General features: G+C 35.3%; 1 protein-coding gene across 3 annotated transcripts in view; it reads right to left on the reverse strand.

The window, feature by feature from the left end:
• Window positions 1-19006, reverse strand: part of SLC4A10 (solute carrier family 4 member 10) — a 377012-nt gene that overhangs the window by 69836 nt on the left and 288170 nt on the right. For all 3 annotated transcript variants that reach the window (XM_074215846.1, XM_074215845.1, XM_074215847.1), the window contains 5 exons: window positions 9522-9668; window positions 7085-7185; window positions 3099-3273; window positions 2426-2559; window positions 1832-2077 (listed from right to left, as the gene is read on the reverse strand). In XM_074215846.1, the coding sequence (XP_074071947.1) occupies window positions 1832-2077; window positions 2426-2559; window positions 3099-3273; window positions 7085-7185; window positions 9522-9668 (803 nt within the window). The remainder of the gene's footprint in view (window positions 1-1831; window positions 2078-2425; window positions 2560-3098; window positions 3274-7084; window positions 7186-9521; window positions 9669-19006) is intronic.

Here is a 19006-nt window from a genome sequence, read left to right on the forward strand (position 1 = left end):
CCAGCCTCAGTCACTTGATGCTCTCTAGCTGTGTGACCTTGGGAAATTCAATTAACTCCAATGGCCTCATTTAAAATAAAAGACTATTTCCATGGCACAAAGACAAAAATGAGTCTCTGCTTTCAAAGGAATTACAATGTTCACTAGCTTTGCTTTTTGCCCAATGACCTTGCACAAAGTAAGAACCTGATAGTTTATGCTGTTGTTGAAAGAACCAGATTTAATGGTTTTAAAAAATTTCTTCAGTTCTGGGGCAGCTAGGTGGCATATTGAATAGAACACTGGCCTTGGAGTCAGGAGGAACTGAGTTCAAATCCAGCTTCGGACACTTAATAATTACCTTGTGTGACGTTGGGGTTAAGTAACCCCATTGCTTTGCAAAAAAAATTTCTTCAATATCCATTATTCTTGGCAAAATTTAAAAAGCAAACAATACTGAAATTCTATTTCTTTAAGCTTCTCAGTGAGCTTCATCTACTTGGTTTCTTCCCTCCCCCCAATGGGGGTAATAAACTATTCAAATTGTATGGTCATATCAATTCAGTAATATAGCATATTATATTAGTCAGTATAGTAAATTATATCAAAAAGTGACTGATGATTATAGCTGCCCTAACTACTCATATACTACATGAGGATTTTATTAAGATGATAATAAAAATTCTCAAATTGTTTTTAAAAGTTAACATAGTTATTTAAATGATTATAACCATTGAAATACAGTTTCTTTTTCTTTTGTTTTTTTGCAAGGCAATGGGGTTTAGTGACATACATAAGATAAGACTGCTAGGTAATTATTAAGTGTCTGAGACTGGATTTGAACTCAGGTCCTATTGGTACTCTATTCATTGTGCCACCAACCCATAGATACAGTTTCAATGAATTTCTTGATCATTAGTACCCTAATCGCAAAGATAGTCATATTTTTAGTTCAGTTCTTAACTATTCACTTTAGCATCTTTATTGTGAACTAGTATTTGAGCTCTTCCTTCACAAATAACATGAAGAGAAAAAAACATTACTTTTAAAAATAAAAAATAATTCAGTACTATTTTATGTCTGCTTTTATCATATTGCATTTTATACTTATTTGTTTTTTCTGAGTCCTTTGACGTTTTTCATTACCATGAACATTAAAAATTTTTGATTATGTGATCTGATTCTTGTTGCAACCTAAAATCAGAAAAAAAGGCAGCAAAAATATGAGGACAAATGAAATATAACAAATTTTGTTTCTTTTCTTTTTAGTACAAAACCCCACTAAATAAGTTAAATTACAAGAGTAGTATCAATGTCAATGGCATCCTTGACTTGGAGTCAGAAGATCTGGGTTTGAATTCCACCTTTGATTCAGTCTAGCTGTGTCACTCTATGTAAGTCATATAACTTCTCTGGGCCTCAGTTTTATCACTTATAAAATGTGTGTTGAACTCAATGACCTCTTGATTCTATCTTAGATCTAAATCTATAATACTCTCATAAAATTTAAGAAATGCTAGGAAAGGGGCAGCTAGGTTGCTCAGTGGATAGGGCACCAGCCCTGGAGTCAGGAGGACCTGAGTTCAAATCTGACCTCAGACACTTAATAATTACTCATCTATGTGACCTTGGGCAAGTCATTTAACCCCATTGCTTTGCAAAAAAGCAAAACAAAACAAAAAGAAATACTGGGAAAATAAAATTTCAAAGTTCTAAATCTATCTTGTCATTTCTAGATTATTAGATTATTTATCTCCAGTATAAGCACTTGTTCTGCTTATTCTTTCATATTTCTATGAAATATGAAACTCATTTTTTTAAAAAGAATGAAATCATCTTAGTGAATACTTACGAATATTGTGTCAGGAGGTCTAAATCATTATTCATGTTGATTGGATATGTCTCACTGAGTTCAAACAACTTCTCTAAAGCCTCGTAAATAAAAATTATGCAGATAAGAGAAGCAAAGGCTTCCTCAGTAAATCGGGTTATGTAGCAGACAAGAGAGCTGGCATCAGTGGCCACAAGGATGATGCAGAGAGTTGCAGTCCAAAGCCCAATACTAGCTCTCAAGGAGAGGTATGACAACCCATATTCTCTAGGAAGAGAAAAGAATGGAAGAATAAACTTAATTATCATATAACTCAATTATCATTTTAGATCCCTGAAAATTAACTTATCAGCAACCATACTTAGATCCAAATGGGTGCAATTGATTTTTTAAACTCAATTCCTTGCCTACAAATAACTGCATTTCATCAGATAGAACTGTAAATTTTTTTAAAGTAGGAATGATATGCTATTCTACATAAGTCTCTTAGGAACTTCCTACTCCACTCACAGCTCTCTTTCCCTTTCTGGTAGAGTTAAAAACCTTTCCCCTCCATCCCCCCCCCCCCCCCATTTGCCCGGTTTGATTTTTATCCTCAAACTACATAATACTTACTTGCAAAACTTGAACAGTATCTTTTCAAACACCAGTACAGGTCCTGTACTGCCTAATATGGTAAGAGGTTGTCCACCAAAGAGAGAATATGCTATCCCAGTCATAGATGCTCCAAATAGAGATTCGATTGCACTCTATGTAGAAACACAAATGATTACATTTCATCAATTGCAAGGACAGAATCTAATCCAAAGATGAGATACCTACAATAAATAGGTATATAACTTATCTTTAATTTTAAAAGACCCAACAGACTTTTCCTAGAGTAGAAAGGAAGTTGGCAGTTAGGCAAATTATACTGCTGTATAAAGGGCAAGGACTGGGAAAGTATTCTTTCCACCCTCTATTGCCCCTTTTCCCCCTCTAGTTTGATATATTCAAGCTAGAGTCTATCTGGTAGCAGGTGAGTCTAATGCCAGGAATGGGGAGAAAAGGCAAAAAAAAGAGGAATTTTTGTGCTAATAATGGGTTTAAAAATCAGAGTTGGGATGGGATTAGGACCTAATTTAGGATATTTTCTCACATTAAATTCTCCATGAAATAAATTTTTATGGAGAATGGGACCTATTGAATGTCTCTTTATAAAAGAATCCAAAGTAAATATTTTGCCAACTGATTACAGAACTTGGGAAGTGACCACACTTTAAAATTTGGAGAAAAAGGTAACACATACTATACGACCTTCGGTTGCTTCTCCCAGCAGCCCTCCAAATGTGATGACAGGAGACATACACGCGCAGTAGAGAAACAGAAACGATGCTAAGCACTGCAGGCTGAAAGCATCTCGAAAGTCACTCCAGAAGTATGGAGCTTTCCTTTTGATATCTAAAATAAGTCCCCCAAAAATCCTAAGATAGGGGGAAAAACAAAACAGTGAAACCCAAATATAATAAAAGCACACAAACAAAACTGATCATCTGCTTGGCTGCCAGGCCAAGAGAGCAGCTTTTCCATCTTCACAGGGGAGAGCCATTAATAACCTGCTTTGTTTTTGTAGCAGTATCTTCAAGCACAGTTCCTGTCCACTAGCTCCTTCAACACTAGCCAAGTACTGTGCCAGAAGGCAAGGAAGCCCAAGAGCTTTCAAAGTTTGTTCAGAGCTGCTCATCCATCAGCATCTACATTGTGAGCTATTGTGGACTCTATGCCAACCGCACCAAAATCCACTCCTCCTGACCCTCTGCTTGCCCTCTCTTTTTTTATGTATCTCTCTTTATAAATCTCTCTATCTCACTTTCTCTCTGCCTCTGCTTCTATTTCCCTATTTCTATTTCTGTATCTGAATCCTTTTTTTCTCTGTGTGTCTGACTTTATCTCTGCTTCTTCCTCTTCTTTTTGTCTCTTTCCATCTGTCTTTGTCTTTCTCTTCTTCACTCTCTGAGCTCTGCTCTCTCATTGCTTTCTATTCCTCTCTGTCTCTTCCTGTCTGACTCTGTAACTCCACCTGTCTGTTTCTTTCTGTCTCTTCATCTTTGTTTCTATATTTTCTTCCTTGTGTTTCTATTTGTTTCTGTGTCCCTCTGTCTGTTTCCCTCTTTTTCTTTCTTTCTCTCCATTTCTCTTTCTCTCTTTCTGTCTATTTGTTTCTATTTATGTCTGTCTCTCTGTTTCTGTTCCTCTGTCTCTTTTTCTGTCTATTTGTTTCTCTGTCACTTTGTCTCTGACTGCCTCCCTATGACTGTCTCTCATCCTCTTTGATCCTTTCTGTCAGCCCTTCTCTTTCTCTTCAAGGTGTAACTCTCCATTCCTCTCGCTTTCTTTTTTAAAATCTTTTAAAAATCATAACAAGAAATGAGGATGAGTGGGCTAAGTTGTCTAACTGTTAATGAATACTACATGAGAAATAAATCAATATCTGAGTCCCAACACTCTTTTCTCTCTTCCTCATATAGTCTCTCACTAGGTATTGCCCCATCCATGCCAGACTCTTCCTCCATAGATTCCTTTCAGATCTCTAGATTCAATTAAAAAAAAAGATCAAGGGAGTGGAGATGAAACACATTATAATGGCTGGCTTAAAAATATAAATCAAATTCAATACTCCTTAAAAATTGTTTTCAAAATTTAGCATTCACAAGACAAGTCTTGTAGCTTTCTAAAAGAGAAACTCATAAAATGTTAGAGTTAGAAGGGACCTAGGATTTCAATTATTCCAAAACACTCAATTAAAGATGATAAAATTGAGCCTTTAAAGATGAAGTGACTTGCCCAAGGCCACACAGCTTATTAACAGGGGAATCAAGAATAGAAGCTAAGTCTACCGACTTCCAGTTCAGGAATCATTCCCTTACATAATACCACATGCACATGGCTCAGAAATAAAACCACAAACCCACATCATTTCATCACACTCTGATCACTCTCTGGGGCCACTCTGAAAATGTTACTTCAATGAATAAGAATAGAAATGTTAAATTTTAAAATGAACTTGATTGTTAACACAAGATAGTTTATTCTTTTAAACTACAAATAAGAGTCTGTAGCTATAACTTGATTATTGAAAGTTCTTTGGTTTCAACAAGATAAAGGAAGTAAGATGTCATAAGCTAAAATAACAATTGGTGGTTCCACATTAAGGTCAGATATAAAGAGCTTGTTAGATTCAATTGCAGTACCATAGGTTATATATGCTTGTATTTGAACAAAATCATTTTGATTTAGTTATATATTTTTAGGAGTGAAGGAATTCATTTGGTGACCTTAGATTTTGATCCAAAATGATAATTTTTTAAAAAAACTCAGCTCTGAGAAAATATACCTTTAGAATTATTAAAAGCTTGAATCAGCATTGTTTTTAATTGTCCAGACAATCCTGGAAGTAGAAGCATGAATTGCTTCTAAAAAAGGATCACTAGAATTAAAACATTTACCTCGAGGGGTTGTTGTGATGATCAAATGAGATAATATATGTGGAAAACAAACTACTCTGCAAACCTAAAAGTACTATAGAAATATTTGCTAGATCTAGAGCTTTAGATGGGGCAGATGTCCATTGGGGTTGAGGTTAAAGTAGAGAGGGAATATGGAAAGAATAGGGAGGAGAGAATCAAATTGAATTTTAAAATTAGTTTTGGGGAAAGCTTTTATGAAATCTCAGACACTGAAAGACTTTTAAAGAAGTGCATGAAATACACAGATATATAGAACAAACAATACCTTCCTTGGATTTTTCCACCCCATTTTGAAATGCAACCTCTTTACCTTTTTATTTTTTTGTCTCAGTTTTATGACTTATTGCCAAAATCATAATTAAAAACTGATTAGATCTACCAGTAATTAGTAATCATTATTAACAATTTCTACTGTATTTTCTATCAGCTAAGTGCATTCTAATTAATTATTCATTAGCACATTCATTAGTGTGAACTAATCATTACATTACTATATAACAAATGAGTTTTTAGCAGTTTAAAAAAACACTAAATCCGGAAGTGGGAAGTCATTACAGAGAACAGTGCAAGAGCAGCTCAGATGTACACCAGCAACTCCAGGAGAGCAGTTGAGTAAGGGGTACTTCAAGTCATGTCAGCAACAGAATCTGTGGAAGAACTCTGGAGAAGCGAAGAGACCGGATATTGGTGACCTGGGAGGATTTAGGAAGCAGTAAGGAAAAAGTGAACTTTGAAAAAAATCTAAGCTATGAGGCACAGTAATACCTGAAAAAGCAATAAAAAAATGAAAATAAAAAAGGGAGGAAAAAAGAAAGAAAAAGCAACATTTGAAAGAATGAAAGCAAACACAATGAGTAACAAAGGTTCCCAGGGAAAGAAGACATCATTTGAACTGTCTCATATACTGAAATATTGAGCCTGAGGAGAAAGTTAAAAGATATATCTCCTTCAAGATGAAACATAGATAAAGGGATGGAACGCTTAGATGGGAATATCAAAATGAGCAGAGATTTCAGGGACTAGAAAAATCAGCTTAAAACATACAGGGCACATAGCAAAGGGAATGACCTGACAGGAGAGGAGGAAAGCTCCTTCTTTTGAATAAACATATGCCTGGGTTTGTACTTATGGCGGAGACTGAATACACTCACATCCCCTGAAGAGCCGCCCACCCAATGGTTCTTGATTTTCTGCTCACACATTGCTTCGAGAGAGACAAGCTGTCAAAAAAAATCCCATAAAATGCCATTTTAAGAAATAAATTGAAGCTTTCATCTCTTCAAAGGTGTGTGTGATTAGAAAAATAAATCATATGGCCCTTCCAAATCACAGCCTTAAAAATCCAAAAATGTCATTTACATCTACTTACTGGTTGCTTTACTTGCATTTGCTAAGGCAGGATCTGGCAAAAGTGAAAAGACTGGCTTTTTAAAAACTCTATTATGCACTTGAAATTTTCAAAAGGTAAGAGGGCATGTATGACAGGGTCATCTGAGGCCCTCTCTCTGTTTTTAGAGAATTCTCTGTGAAGGAATTTTGTACATGACAATGTGAAATCCAGAATAGGGAAAATCTCACTGACTGCTAGACAGAATTCTTGTAAAGAAAGGAGTGGTAATCACCAATAACATCACAGGAAAAAATAGTCATTTTTCTACCAAAGTTTAGACATTAAATAGGCAAGTAGAGTTAGATCTTGAAATTGCAAGTCACTAGCATTGACAACTTCAATTTCAATTACATTCCCAGATAAATTTGGTTTGCTAACCTTCCAGTTCGCTGCAGTTCAGGTCCACTGTGCCCGCCATGGGGCTCTGCTTCACCATGAGCCGCTGTTCCATTGGGCACAGTAGGAATCTTCCTCTTCTCCTAAAAAAGGAATAGTTCAAGTATTTCAACCTATATGCTTCTTTCCTAAGTCCAGTGTTTTTTATCTGCCACTCTGAGGCACTATTACTCTGTCTTTTCCTACGTATAGAACTACTCATAATGTAGCAATGCCTTTCTCCATCTACTCTTCAACCCCTGAAGAATATTCTTACAGAAAAAAATAAGAAGATGAAAACCAGGTCAGTGGAAAATTGAAGAAGTTCCACAGATGTGCTCAACCCACTCTTTGCCCCCCTCCTCCCCCCCCAGTCTAGAGCACTCATAGTCAGTTGACACAGGTGATGGAGATACAGGACCAGAAAAATTCTGTTTGTGACCTCAGAATTCACACATAACACATTCAAAAGTGCTAAAAAAAGGTGTGCATTTAAAAATTTTGTTTAAATTTTTTCCAGAGTAGAGTTAGAAAGGAAATGAAGGTCAAATGTAACCTGAGAAATAACCTTTAATACAATAGGAATTTGTTAATGAATCAATGGAAATTTTAAACGGGAGAAAAATGCTTTGAAATGCAAAGAATGTATGGGATATTTACTATAGAATCCTTGAATGATTTCTGCAAGCATTTAAATATCATATCAATAGTTATTAGAAATGCTGAAACTGATCGAATGAAAAAGTTGATCATTAGATAATTGGTAAAGACAACTACGGACAATATGGAGGATGAATTAGAGACAATTAAAAGGTTGACCTACTTTCATTTCTCAAGTATTATACACATATTTCTGAAAGTTACTGATATTTTGTTTGACCATTAGGAGAATTCTTTATGATTGGCTAATTAGTCCCCTACTTTGCAATAAGAAAGATAATCCAGAACAAGGCAGGAAATAAGAGAATGTCTAGTGAATATCTAGTATACTGGTCAACTGGAGCAAACTTTGCTTCAAGTAGTAGAAGTTGCTCAGTAATATTCTTTGTTCACTTTTTCCTCCAGTTATATACAAAAAAATGCAACTTCTAAAACTTTATCAGCTAAAATAAGAGCCATTTCAAGTGTAGCATTTAGATTAGAACCAACAAGATTGGGTAAGGCCAGAAGAGTTGGAGCTGATGAGAGGAGAGTAGAAAGTAAAAATTTGTTGTTATGGAGACAGCAATGGTGGAGACAGAGCACCAACTTTCAACATCTCAGTCATGACTGAGAGAAAAGTCACTCAAGACAATAGTCACAAGCAATATTTTTATGTTTTCATGTTTTCTGTGACTAATCAATACTTAATTTGATATAATTTCACAGCATACATTTAAAAGAAATCATACCAAAAGGATGAAATTTTAATAAAAATTCCTTTTTCCAAAGTTGCTGTGCAGCATGTAAAACTGTCAAGAACTTCCTATGTAAGGTACCTAATATAACCTTACTAACAAATCTTGAACTTAAAATGATTGAACTTATATGTTGAAGTTAAAAATTTCCCTATCTTTTCCTAACACTTTCCATTTTCAGAACAAAGATAAAGAAAGATTTCAATGAGCATCATGAACCTGAAGGGCAGTTCTGAGTTTTTTCTAGTAGCTATAATTTCAAAATTGATCATAAGTCCTACTTTCCAAGAGTTTAATTTAATACAGGCTTGCTCTAATTTCTTTCAAGACACTGGATCATTAAAAAAAAAAGGAGTGGTAGGCCATCCATCCACATTTAAAAATATTTATTGAGTACTTGACTAAATTTTAGTCTTTCCTAGAGGATATTTTTGAGAAATACAGACACAGGTTTTAGTCTTTAGAAACTTGTACAGTTTTTTTTTTTTTACTGTACAGTCTTTTACTGGACATGGTCGTGTATACCTGTCATATAAAATACTAGGGAAGGCTGAGATTGAGGGATCACTTGAGCTCAGGAGTTCTGAGAAGCAATAGGCTAAAATGATCATATGTCTGCACTAGGTCTGGCAAGAAGTTATTGAGCCTCACACTGAGGAAAAGTGAAAAGATTCAGGCCAGAAAAAAATTAGCTAAAGGCTCCGGTCCTGATAAGAACTAGGATTAGTCATATGATTAGCCATTGTACATGTAACCTGGATGAGGTCCTCAAATATGAAAAAAGTTTGATTCTCATTGGGTCAATTTCAGGGCAAATGTTAATGGACAGCAAGCTCTGACTTCTTTCTATTATAGACTTCTTTAAAAATATGCTTACCTGACAGGGCCACTAGGTGGTACAGTGGATAGAGCACCGGCCCTGGAGTAAGGAGAACCTGAGTTCAAATCCGATCTCAGACATTTAATAATTGCCTACCTTTGTGGCCTTGGGCAAGTTATTTAACCTCATTGCCTTGCAAAAAAAAATGAAAAAATATACCTACCTGAGATGGAACATTTTTGGGGGGTTCTATTCGAATGGTTGGGTCCCACTCTCCAGGAGGGAGAACAGTAACCTGATCAAGAAATTCATCAATTCCTGCAAGCAAGTCATTACGATCCTTAGCTTTGTAGGCAACATCATGGAAGACCTATGGTAAAAAAGACAAGGTGGTCTTTATTTACACATAAAACAGAAAATTTTCTAATTATAATATGTTATTTTTCTCCCAAGATTTAGAACTTAGATACATATTTCCCCCTTTGGCAAGATGGTGTTGTTTAGTTGGAAGAGAGTAAAAAAAAATTAAAGTTAGAAATAAGGATTTAAGGAGTCCAAATTTCAGTTAGTTGTGTATAAAATCAATTCTAATATTTCTTACTAAAAAAATTAGAGATACAAATTTATAAGTAAGATTTGAAAAGGTAGTTAATACTTAGACAGTGCCAAACACAAAAGAGGGGAAAAGTAATTTTGAGTTCAGAAATAGGGTTTTGTTACAAGTGAAGATCTTCTAAAAATCTATTATGCCTGTATGATGCTCAGGAAGTACCTCTCTGGTGATGATGATGATGATTATATATTTATATAACTCTTTAAAATCTGCAATGTAATTTAAATATAGAAACTTCATCTGACCTTTACAATAATCTCAGGAATTTGATACTAATATTATCTTTATTTTATACATGAGGAAAACAAGATTGAGAGAGGTTAAACACTTTGCATAGAGTTACATAGTCAGCAAATGTCTGAAGCAGGATTTCAACTCAGATTTTTCTTATTTAAAGTCCAGCAGGCTATTCACTGGGTCATGCTACGTTCTATTTGCCTTATGAATCATAATGTACTCACATATACATTTACAAAACAAAGGTAATATCCAGTGATAGACCAAACATAAAATAAAGGTAAAAGAGAAAAAAAAAACTTAGTTTCCTCTAATGGATCGACAACAGATAGATGGATAGCTAGGTTGATGGACAGAAAGACAGACAAAATCAATTCACAGTAGTTTGGCAAGAGTGCATAAAAGGACTCAAATATGAGGCAGTGCCTGAGTTTGATGTCAAAGGAAACTAGCTAAAGAGGTAGAGGTGAGGAGGTAGAGTACTGTGGGCAGGGAACAGCCTGCTCAAAGACATTGAGCTAGTAATAGAAGTTGAGTATGTGAAACAGCAAGTTGGTCAATATAGTTAGATTGTGGAGAGTTGTCATATAGATGAGGACAAAAGAAAGGATATGCTGTCAGTTGTGAAGGTTTTCGAATAACAGACAGGAGAGACAATTGATCCTTTTTTCTTTTTCTTTTTTTTAAGGTTTTTACAAGGCAATGGGGTTAAGTGATTTGCCTAAAGTCACAGCTAGGTAGTTATTAAGTGTCTGAGGTAGGATTTGAACTTAGGTACTCCTGACTCCAGGGCCAGTACTCTATTCACTGTTCCACCTAGCTGTCCTGAGACAATTGATCTTTAAGGGAACAGGGAGCCATGCAGTTTAATAAGGAGGAGAGTGACAAGGTTAGACTTATACTTTACCAGATATGTGGAGGATGGAGTAGGGGTGGGGATGGGGGGAAGGGACACTTGAGGAAGACAAGGAAATCAAAGACCATTGAGATAGAACAGTTGAGAGGAGATGAACATCTAACAAGGGTGGTGGCTTGGTGAGTAGAGGGAAGTATGTATAGGATGTGCAATGAAGATAGAAATGACAAGACTTCCCACATGGGATGAACAAGACATGAATTGAGGAGGATAAAGCAAAAGTTGCAAATGTGAGATCCTGAAGCATTTACTTCTTTCTTGGGATGGTCACAATGCCTAGGAAGCTTTTTTTGCCCCAATTCTTTTCCCACTGATGAAAGAACTACCTAGAAGGAGCTCAGAGAGTTCATGTATTCTGGACCTTAATTGCTTCTTCTATAAAGTTAGGAGATTGAACGAGAGTTGTGAGATTCATTCTATCCCTAAGTCCTGTAAAGTCAATACTTTGGTTTCAGGCAGATGAATGTCCAAACTTCTAGGGGGCAGATTGCTTTCTTCTTTCCTTTCCTTTCCTTTCCTTTCCTTTCCTGTCCTGTCCTGTCCTGTCCTGTCCTGTCCTGTCCTGTCCTGTCCTGTCCTGTCCTTTCCTTTCCTGCAAGGCAATGGGGTGAAGTGGCTTACCCAAGGCCACACAGCTAGGTAATTAAGTGTCTGAGGCTGGATTTGAACTCAGGGACTCCTGACTCCAGGGCTGGTGCTCTATCCCCTGTGCCACCTAGTGGCCCCTTTCTATTCTTTTCTTAAGGATAACAAAAAGTCATTTACACAGTATAAAGGGGATAGAAATCCTTTTCCATGGCAACAGGAGTGCTAGTGGCAGAAGTGACCAACTTGTCCTTCTCTTCCTATTTCCAGGGCTTTCTGGAAGTTGATCAAAATATCAGAGTGATCTCCATGATTTGGTCTTACGAGAGGTTATGACAAGACTTGTGAGGACAAATGAAAATTGAAGAGTTGATTAGTAGAGTTGGGAGTGGAAAAATGATTCTTGTGCCCTAAGGCAAAGAAGAGGTGAATGGATTAGTCATGTATGTACTTCATCTTAAAATAGTGGCAGAAAACCATTCATTGAGAGGGTAAGTCTCTGGGTCTCAAAGCTACCTTGGTGGCCCTTTTCTTAACTACTTGGATGAGGTAGTAGAGTTGTTTAATGACAAAATTGAAAATGCATATACTGACATGAGAGAAGGTTTTACTTTCTCTTTGTGAAAGAGAGAAACCATTGGCCAGGGAAGCTAGAGACAAGAGAATGGGCTGCCTCATTTTCCCTTAAAACTTTTGTATAATTGAATGCCGGGCTTGCTTGCCTTATTCCCAACCTTAACACATGTCACATGCTACTTTTTTTTTTAACCACACTCTCATCTCTACCCAATTTAGCTTTAACATTTCCCAGTTTTCTGCCGTCTGGAAGTTTCCTCTAATATAAACAAACCCTCCTTTGTCCTAGATCCTGTTTTTTTCCCATTTATTCTTCTATTACTCATTGAAACTCAGTTTTATTCTAAAGACATTGTATATCCACACTCCCTCCACAAGTATGAATATTTCTTTCTCTCATCTTCCAAGAAAGACCAGGAAAAGGAGGTGGCATTCTTCTTCTATTGCTGCATTAAGACTTTCCCTCTGTCACCATCATTCAAACATTTCTCCTCCTTTAAAGTCTATTACACCTTGGATAGATCATTGTTTCTGTCTCCTATGGATCTCTAGGCTGCTATTCTTTGTTTCCAGGAACTTCCCAGTTTACATTCTTTTCCTTGGCCCCAAACCTGCCCCCTTCAGAAACCTTGGCTTCCATAACCTTACTCACCCCTACCCCATTTGACTGAATTTTCCCAGAAGTCAAAATTACTAGCTAAAAGGAAAGACAAATTCAAGATGTGATTCAGCAGTTATTTGAAGATTTTGAACATGCTTCAAGGAATGTCATCAGTAAAAATAAATCATAGATCTAGACAAATGCTTTCCTCAACTGAATGAAGGTCTATAAGGAGTACTAGGCCAGAAAAGGTGTGTTTCTTTTGAGAGTTCAAGCTTATCTTCCTGAAGGATACACTACTGTTGAGGAAGTGGCAGCTACTAGAGTTATACTATGTTATAACTAATCCAGAATAAAGTACAGAAAGTAACTGTTACTTCACAAGACCTTCAATGCATGGTCATAAAAATACTCAACGATGAACCAATAAAGAACCCTAGGGGCAGCTAGGTGGCGTAGTGGATAAAGCACCGGCCCTGGAGTCAGGAGTACCTGGGTTCAAATCCGGTCTCAGACATGCTATAATTACCTAGCTGTATGGCCTTGGGCAAGCCACTTATCCCGGTTTGCCTTGCAAAAACCTAAAAAAAAAAAGAACCCTAGACTTAGCTTAGAAAAGATTCTATTGGCTTTATTTTTTCAATATGTTCAGAGATGACTGCTACAATGAGTAACATTAATACCATTCATTTGGTTTTTGTTTTTGTTTGTTTTTAAGTTTTTGCAAGGCAATGGGGTTAAGTGGCTTGCCCAAGGCCACAGCTAGGTAACTATTAAGTGTCTGAGGCCAGATTTGAACCCAGGTACTCCTGACTCCAGGGCCGGTGCTCTATCCACTGCGCTACCTAGCTGCCCCAATACCATTCATTTGGAAGTTCAAGGACTCATGAACCTTTGGAGTTGGTCACTATAGATTTCTTATGACTTAAAAGGATATAGGAAGGGACTTAAATATAGTGAAGATGAACATTTTACATGGCATGCCAGATTTTACACAGGCCTACTACATCAGAATCATAGAATCTTTGAGATTAAAATGGACCTCAGAAATCAACTCCTTTCTCCTACCTACATAAGCATCCCCTTTGATAAGTGGTCATCTGGTTTTTGCTAAAAATCTCTAATGAGAGAGAACCCTACTCCCTCTCTGTTTCACTTTTGGATAGTTACTATTGGTTAGGACATATTTTCCCCTTAGATCAAACCTAGATTTGCTTCTTTGTAATATCTAACCATAAGGGCAGTTAGGTAGTGTAGTGGATAGTGCACCAGTTCTTCAGGAGGACCTGAGTTCAAATCTGACTTCAGACACTTAATAATTCCCTAGCTATGTGAACTTGAGCAAGTCACTTAACCCCACTGCCTTGCAAAACTCTCTCTCTCTCTCTCTCTCTCGCTATATATATATATATATATATATATATATATATATATATATATAAAATAACGATAGCCTCCATTTTAACCCCTTTGAAGTCAAGAAGATGAAGACTAAATCTTCTTCCATATCAAATTACTCCTGTCTTCTTTTCTGTAGCCAAAACATACCAAATTCCTTCAAATGATAATCATATGACATAAATTCTAGGTTATTTATCTTGCTTTGTATCTTTTCCTGGCTGTTTTTCTGACTGATCAATGATTTTACTAAAATGTAATAACAAATAATGTATAAAATGCTCCAAATGTGGTCAAAGTAGGGCAGCAAATGGAGGACTTTGATCTCCCTAGTTCTCATTATTATCTTTTCTAAGAATAGCCTAAAACCATTTTCTTGACAGCAGTATAATACTGTAAGTAGTAATCAGAAGACATTGTTTTAGATAATAGGAAAATGGACGAAGATTTCCACTTGGACTTTCCCTACCAGGATTCGTTTTGAGGCTGAGATTCTTATAACAAGCTGTTCAAAAGGATGTTAGCCTTTTGGGAATCCATGTCTGTATTGAAACCTTAGCTTTCTGTTCTTTTCTTTTCAATTAACAAACATTTATTTTCTCTGCCTCTTCTTACCTCTCTTACTGAAGAAGAAAAGGGGAAAAACCATTGTAACAACTATGAATAGTCATGAAAATCAAATTCTCACACTTGTCTGGTCCAAAACTATATATATTTCATTTTGCACATTAAGTAACCACCTTTTTGTCAAGCACTGGACAGCATTCTTCATCATAAAGCCAACCCATCAACTCCTTTATTCCTTTCTCAGGGGCAACCATAAACCATTCTTTAATTAGATGTGACATATTGTTTTCTTCTTGGGTTTCTTTTATATTAAGAACATCAAGTCAAAATTAGTTTTTTCTAGTAACTTATCTACCTGAGGTCACAATACAATGATACCATCTTTAGAATATCATTAACTAAACTTATAAATTGTCTAAAAACTATATGATATTTAGTTTTTGTCTCTTTTTCTTCCATTATGCTACATCACAGCTGAAGTGGAAGTGGATCCTCAAAACTGAGCCTCATTTTCTATTTTTCTTTGTTTCATGAATTGTCATTGTCAAAAAAGTTCACTAAGAAGCTAGACTTATGGTAATGAACCTCTCCATATGTAGCTATGTTCTTCCTTAGAAAGTGGTTAACAGGGGCGGCTAGGTGGATAGAGCACCGGCCCTGGAGTCAGGAGTACCTGAGTTCAAATCTGGCTTCAGACACTTAATAATTACCTAGCTGGGGGGCAGCTAGGTGGCATAGTGGATAAAGCACAGGCCTTGGAGTCAGGAGTACCTGGGTTCAAATCCGGTCTCAGACACTTAAAAATTACCTAGCTGTGTGGCCTTGGGCAAGCCACTTAACCCCCATTTGCCTTGCAAAAAAAAAAAAACAACCTAAAAAAAAAAGAAAAAAAATAATTACCTAGCCGTGTGGCCTTGGGCAAACCACTTAACCCCACTGCCTTGCAAAAACTAAAAAAAAAAAAAAAGTGGTTAATCTCTGCTACTGAGACTGTATTTGAAGTCTTTCTAACATAAAAATCTTGCTATAATTTGCACCTTATTGATGTAGTCTTTAAGAACCTAGGGTGCAATCTCTATCACCCTAAAGTATCAGAGGGATTTTCTTACATTGAAAAAAAACTTACAAGATTTTTACATATTTACACACTTGGTCTAAAATGAAATGTTTTGCTATTTGGCTAATAGTTACTGACAAGTTTGTTTTTAGAGAATGCATTGGATGGGACCATGAGTCAAAAAATCATCCCTATACATAGAACCCATGTACTAGTGGATTCCAGAGTCCAGTAGAATTTTCATGTAATATTACACATACATATATACATATGCATAAACATATTTATAGATAGTAAATATATATATTATTTTTTTATTGTGTATGTATATGATTATCTATATGCATGTCTATAACCTTTTCCTACTACTAACCAAGCCGAGAACATTTTTTATAAATATTCAATTGGTTGTTGCACCTCAACTTCCTATATTTTTGTATTTCCTTTCTTATGGTTAATTTATCGTATTTTTATAATAATTTTATTTATTGACAAAGAGTATTGGTAATTTTGATTTCTAAAAGTGTATGACATTAGATAGTTTCAATATTAAATATAATATTCTCATGTGTTTCTATGGATGCTGTCTTAAGGGGATTAATCTCTGGGCTTTCTAAGTAAGTTTGAAGGAAGAAAGATAACTGAGACTTTGTGATTCAGTATTATCTATCATGTTAAAAATTCTAGATGAAAAAGTAATGAATATTCTTTTTCTTATGAGCAATAGCAGAAAGCCCCTAACTTTATTTATCTTACAAGAGAGAGACAAGTAAGATATTAAATTATACTGTCTAAAAGATTCAACTTTACTACCTCATGGTAGCATGAAGATGGTTCTAGATTCCTACAAAATATGATAGTAGGACATAGTCTTTGGCATGTTCTAGAAAGCAATATAATCTTCAGGCAGAAGTCCAGTGACGTATTGTATATTTGTTATCCCATTCCAATCAAGGAAGAAAAAGGTTATTATCAGAAATTTGGTCACTGTGATAAGGTTATGGTGGGGCATCAACTTATGAAACTTTGTAGTTTGGGGATTGTAATCTATGTTGGTAGAGGGAATACCCACATGAATGAAATCAATGATTTTTTTGAAGTTTTTGCATGATCAAGGTTGAGATATCATTTGCAATAACTCTTCATTAAAATTGCTATAATTTAATTATCATGAAAATGAAAGAAATTATTTTTTCATCTGTCAAACTATTCTGTTGGTCAATAAAAAAGCAGTGGGTAGCATAAACTTGGTTAAATAAAAACCTTTTGGGGGTTATTTGTATTTTGAATTGATAAGATTGCACTCATTTGACAAAAACATGTTATGGAAGGTATTTTTTAAATGGTGGGTGACTTTTTGTGGTTATGCATTATAGATCCATAAGATAATTCAGAGGGAGATGTCAAAGTTATTACATACAATCTTTTGCATATATGAGTGTGATATATTGTTATCTATCTATCTATTTACATTTACATGTTTGATTTGCTGGTGAAAAGAATACTGGACTTAAAGTCAGAAGATCTATGTGTAATTTCTAACCATTTACTAGTTATCTGTACTTTGTATATAAGAAAAAATGAACAAAGTGGAATGATGCTGTGGAAATAGGACTAGGAGTCAAGTGAGACCTGGGTTCAAATCCAGTCCCTTAACATTTATTAGCTATGTGACCCTAGGCAAGCCATTTACCCTCTCTGTGCCTTGGTTTCTTTATCTGCAAAAAACTTTCACTGGGTTGTGAGAAAAGCATACAACATACGTTGCAAAAGAACAAATAATATAAAGCACCTAAGCTATTAAAAAAATCAGAAGTTACAAACTAAAAAGGATAATATTAATATGAAATCTAGCACTCCATCAACCCAGGAATTTTCAGTTTATGAAATCTGCCACTAGATGGCACTTATGTATTTGTGGTTGTCACCTTAGTGTCCTGACATTCAGAATTTGTGAGCGAATCTCTAAGGATAGTCCATTGATTTCTTAGCAAAGGCAAAGTTAGCTATTCTTAACAATATTTTATAATCAGACATTAAATATATAATTATACTATATCTTTCAGAAAATATGTATAAACTACACTAAGAATTCTCAGACCATTTAACTGGGCCTTTGATATTTTCAATAATGATGATAATAATAATAGCTAACATTTAAATAGTGCTTTAAAATTTGATGGCATTTTTCTCAATTTTCCTCATAACAATCCTGAAAGTTAGGTGTCCATTTTTTCAGCTGAAGAACCTAGACAGAAAGAGATTAAGTCATTTGCTCAGTGCCAGATTTGAACTTCTAACTAGGTTCAGTGTTTTATACATTGTGCCAACTAGGTGGCAATTATACCAGTTATGTACATCTGATAAGTTTCTCTTAATCTTATTTGTCAGATCACCATGAAACTCCTACATCTTAATTTTGGATGTCCCTTCTTTCCCAATCTTGTTTCCTCTTCTGAACTTTAGGTCCTCATCATGATCTCTTTGTTGTATGTACATCTCTACCTGGATATCCTTTTGATATTTCAAACTCAATGTCTCAAAAAGCAAAAACAAAACACAGAAAAACCACCCTTATTTATCCCCCCTAAACCTTTTCCTCTCTCAAACTTCTGTATTTGAGAATTTCAAGATTCTAAAGATTCATAATTTCACATTTATCTTTGTATCCAATATTTGAGAGTGCTACTATCCTCCAAGATAGTAAAGATTCATAACTTTAGACTCTTCTTTGTATCCAATCAGGTTATGAATGCAATCCTGTTGCAACTCTTTCTTATATTTGCCCTTTTCTCTACTTACTAGATATTTTATTGCTTAATAAAAAGCAATGGGTAACATAAACTTGGTTAAATAAAAATGCTATGGGAGTTATTTGCATTTTGAAATAATTAAATGGAATTCTTTTGAAGTAGCATGTTATGGAAGGCATCTTTTAAAGGATGGGTGATTATTTCTTTTCACATATATGCATTACAGAGTGATAAGATAAATAAAGAGGTATCAACAATTTCTTGAGTCTGTATGTACAACTGTAGTAGGTTATTTATATATATATATAGTTATACATTATTTTAAAATCTATATATTTATGTTATCTACCTATATATTTATCTCTATATTAATGCCCACTAGTTTCTCTTAGGACTTTATTTTTA

The sequence above is a fragment of the Macrotis lagotis genome, chromosome 1 (genome assembly GCF_037893015.1).
Source record: "Macrotis lagotis isolate mMagLag1 chromosome 1, bilby.v1.9.chrom.fasta, whole genome shotgun sequence".
Taxonomy (NCBI): Eukaryota; Metazoa; Chordata; class Mammalia; order Peramelemorphia; family Peramelidae; genus Macrotis; species Macrotis lagotis.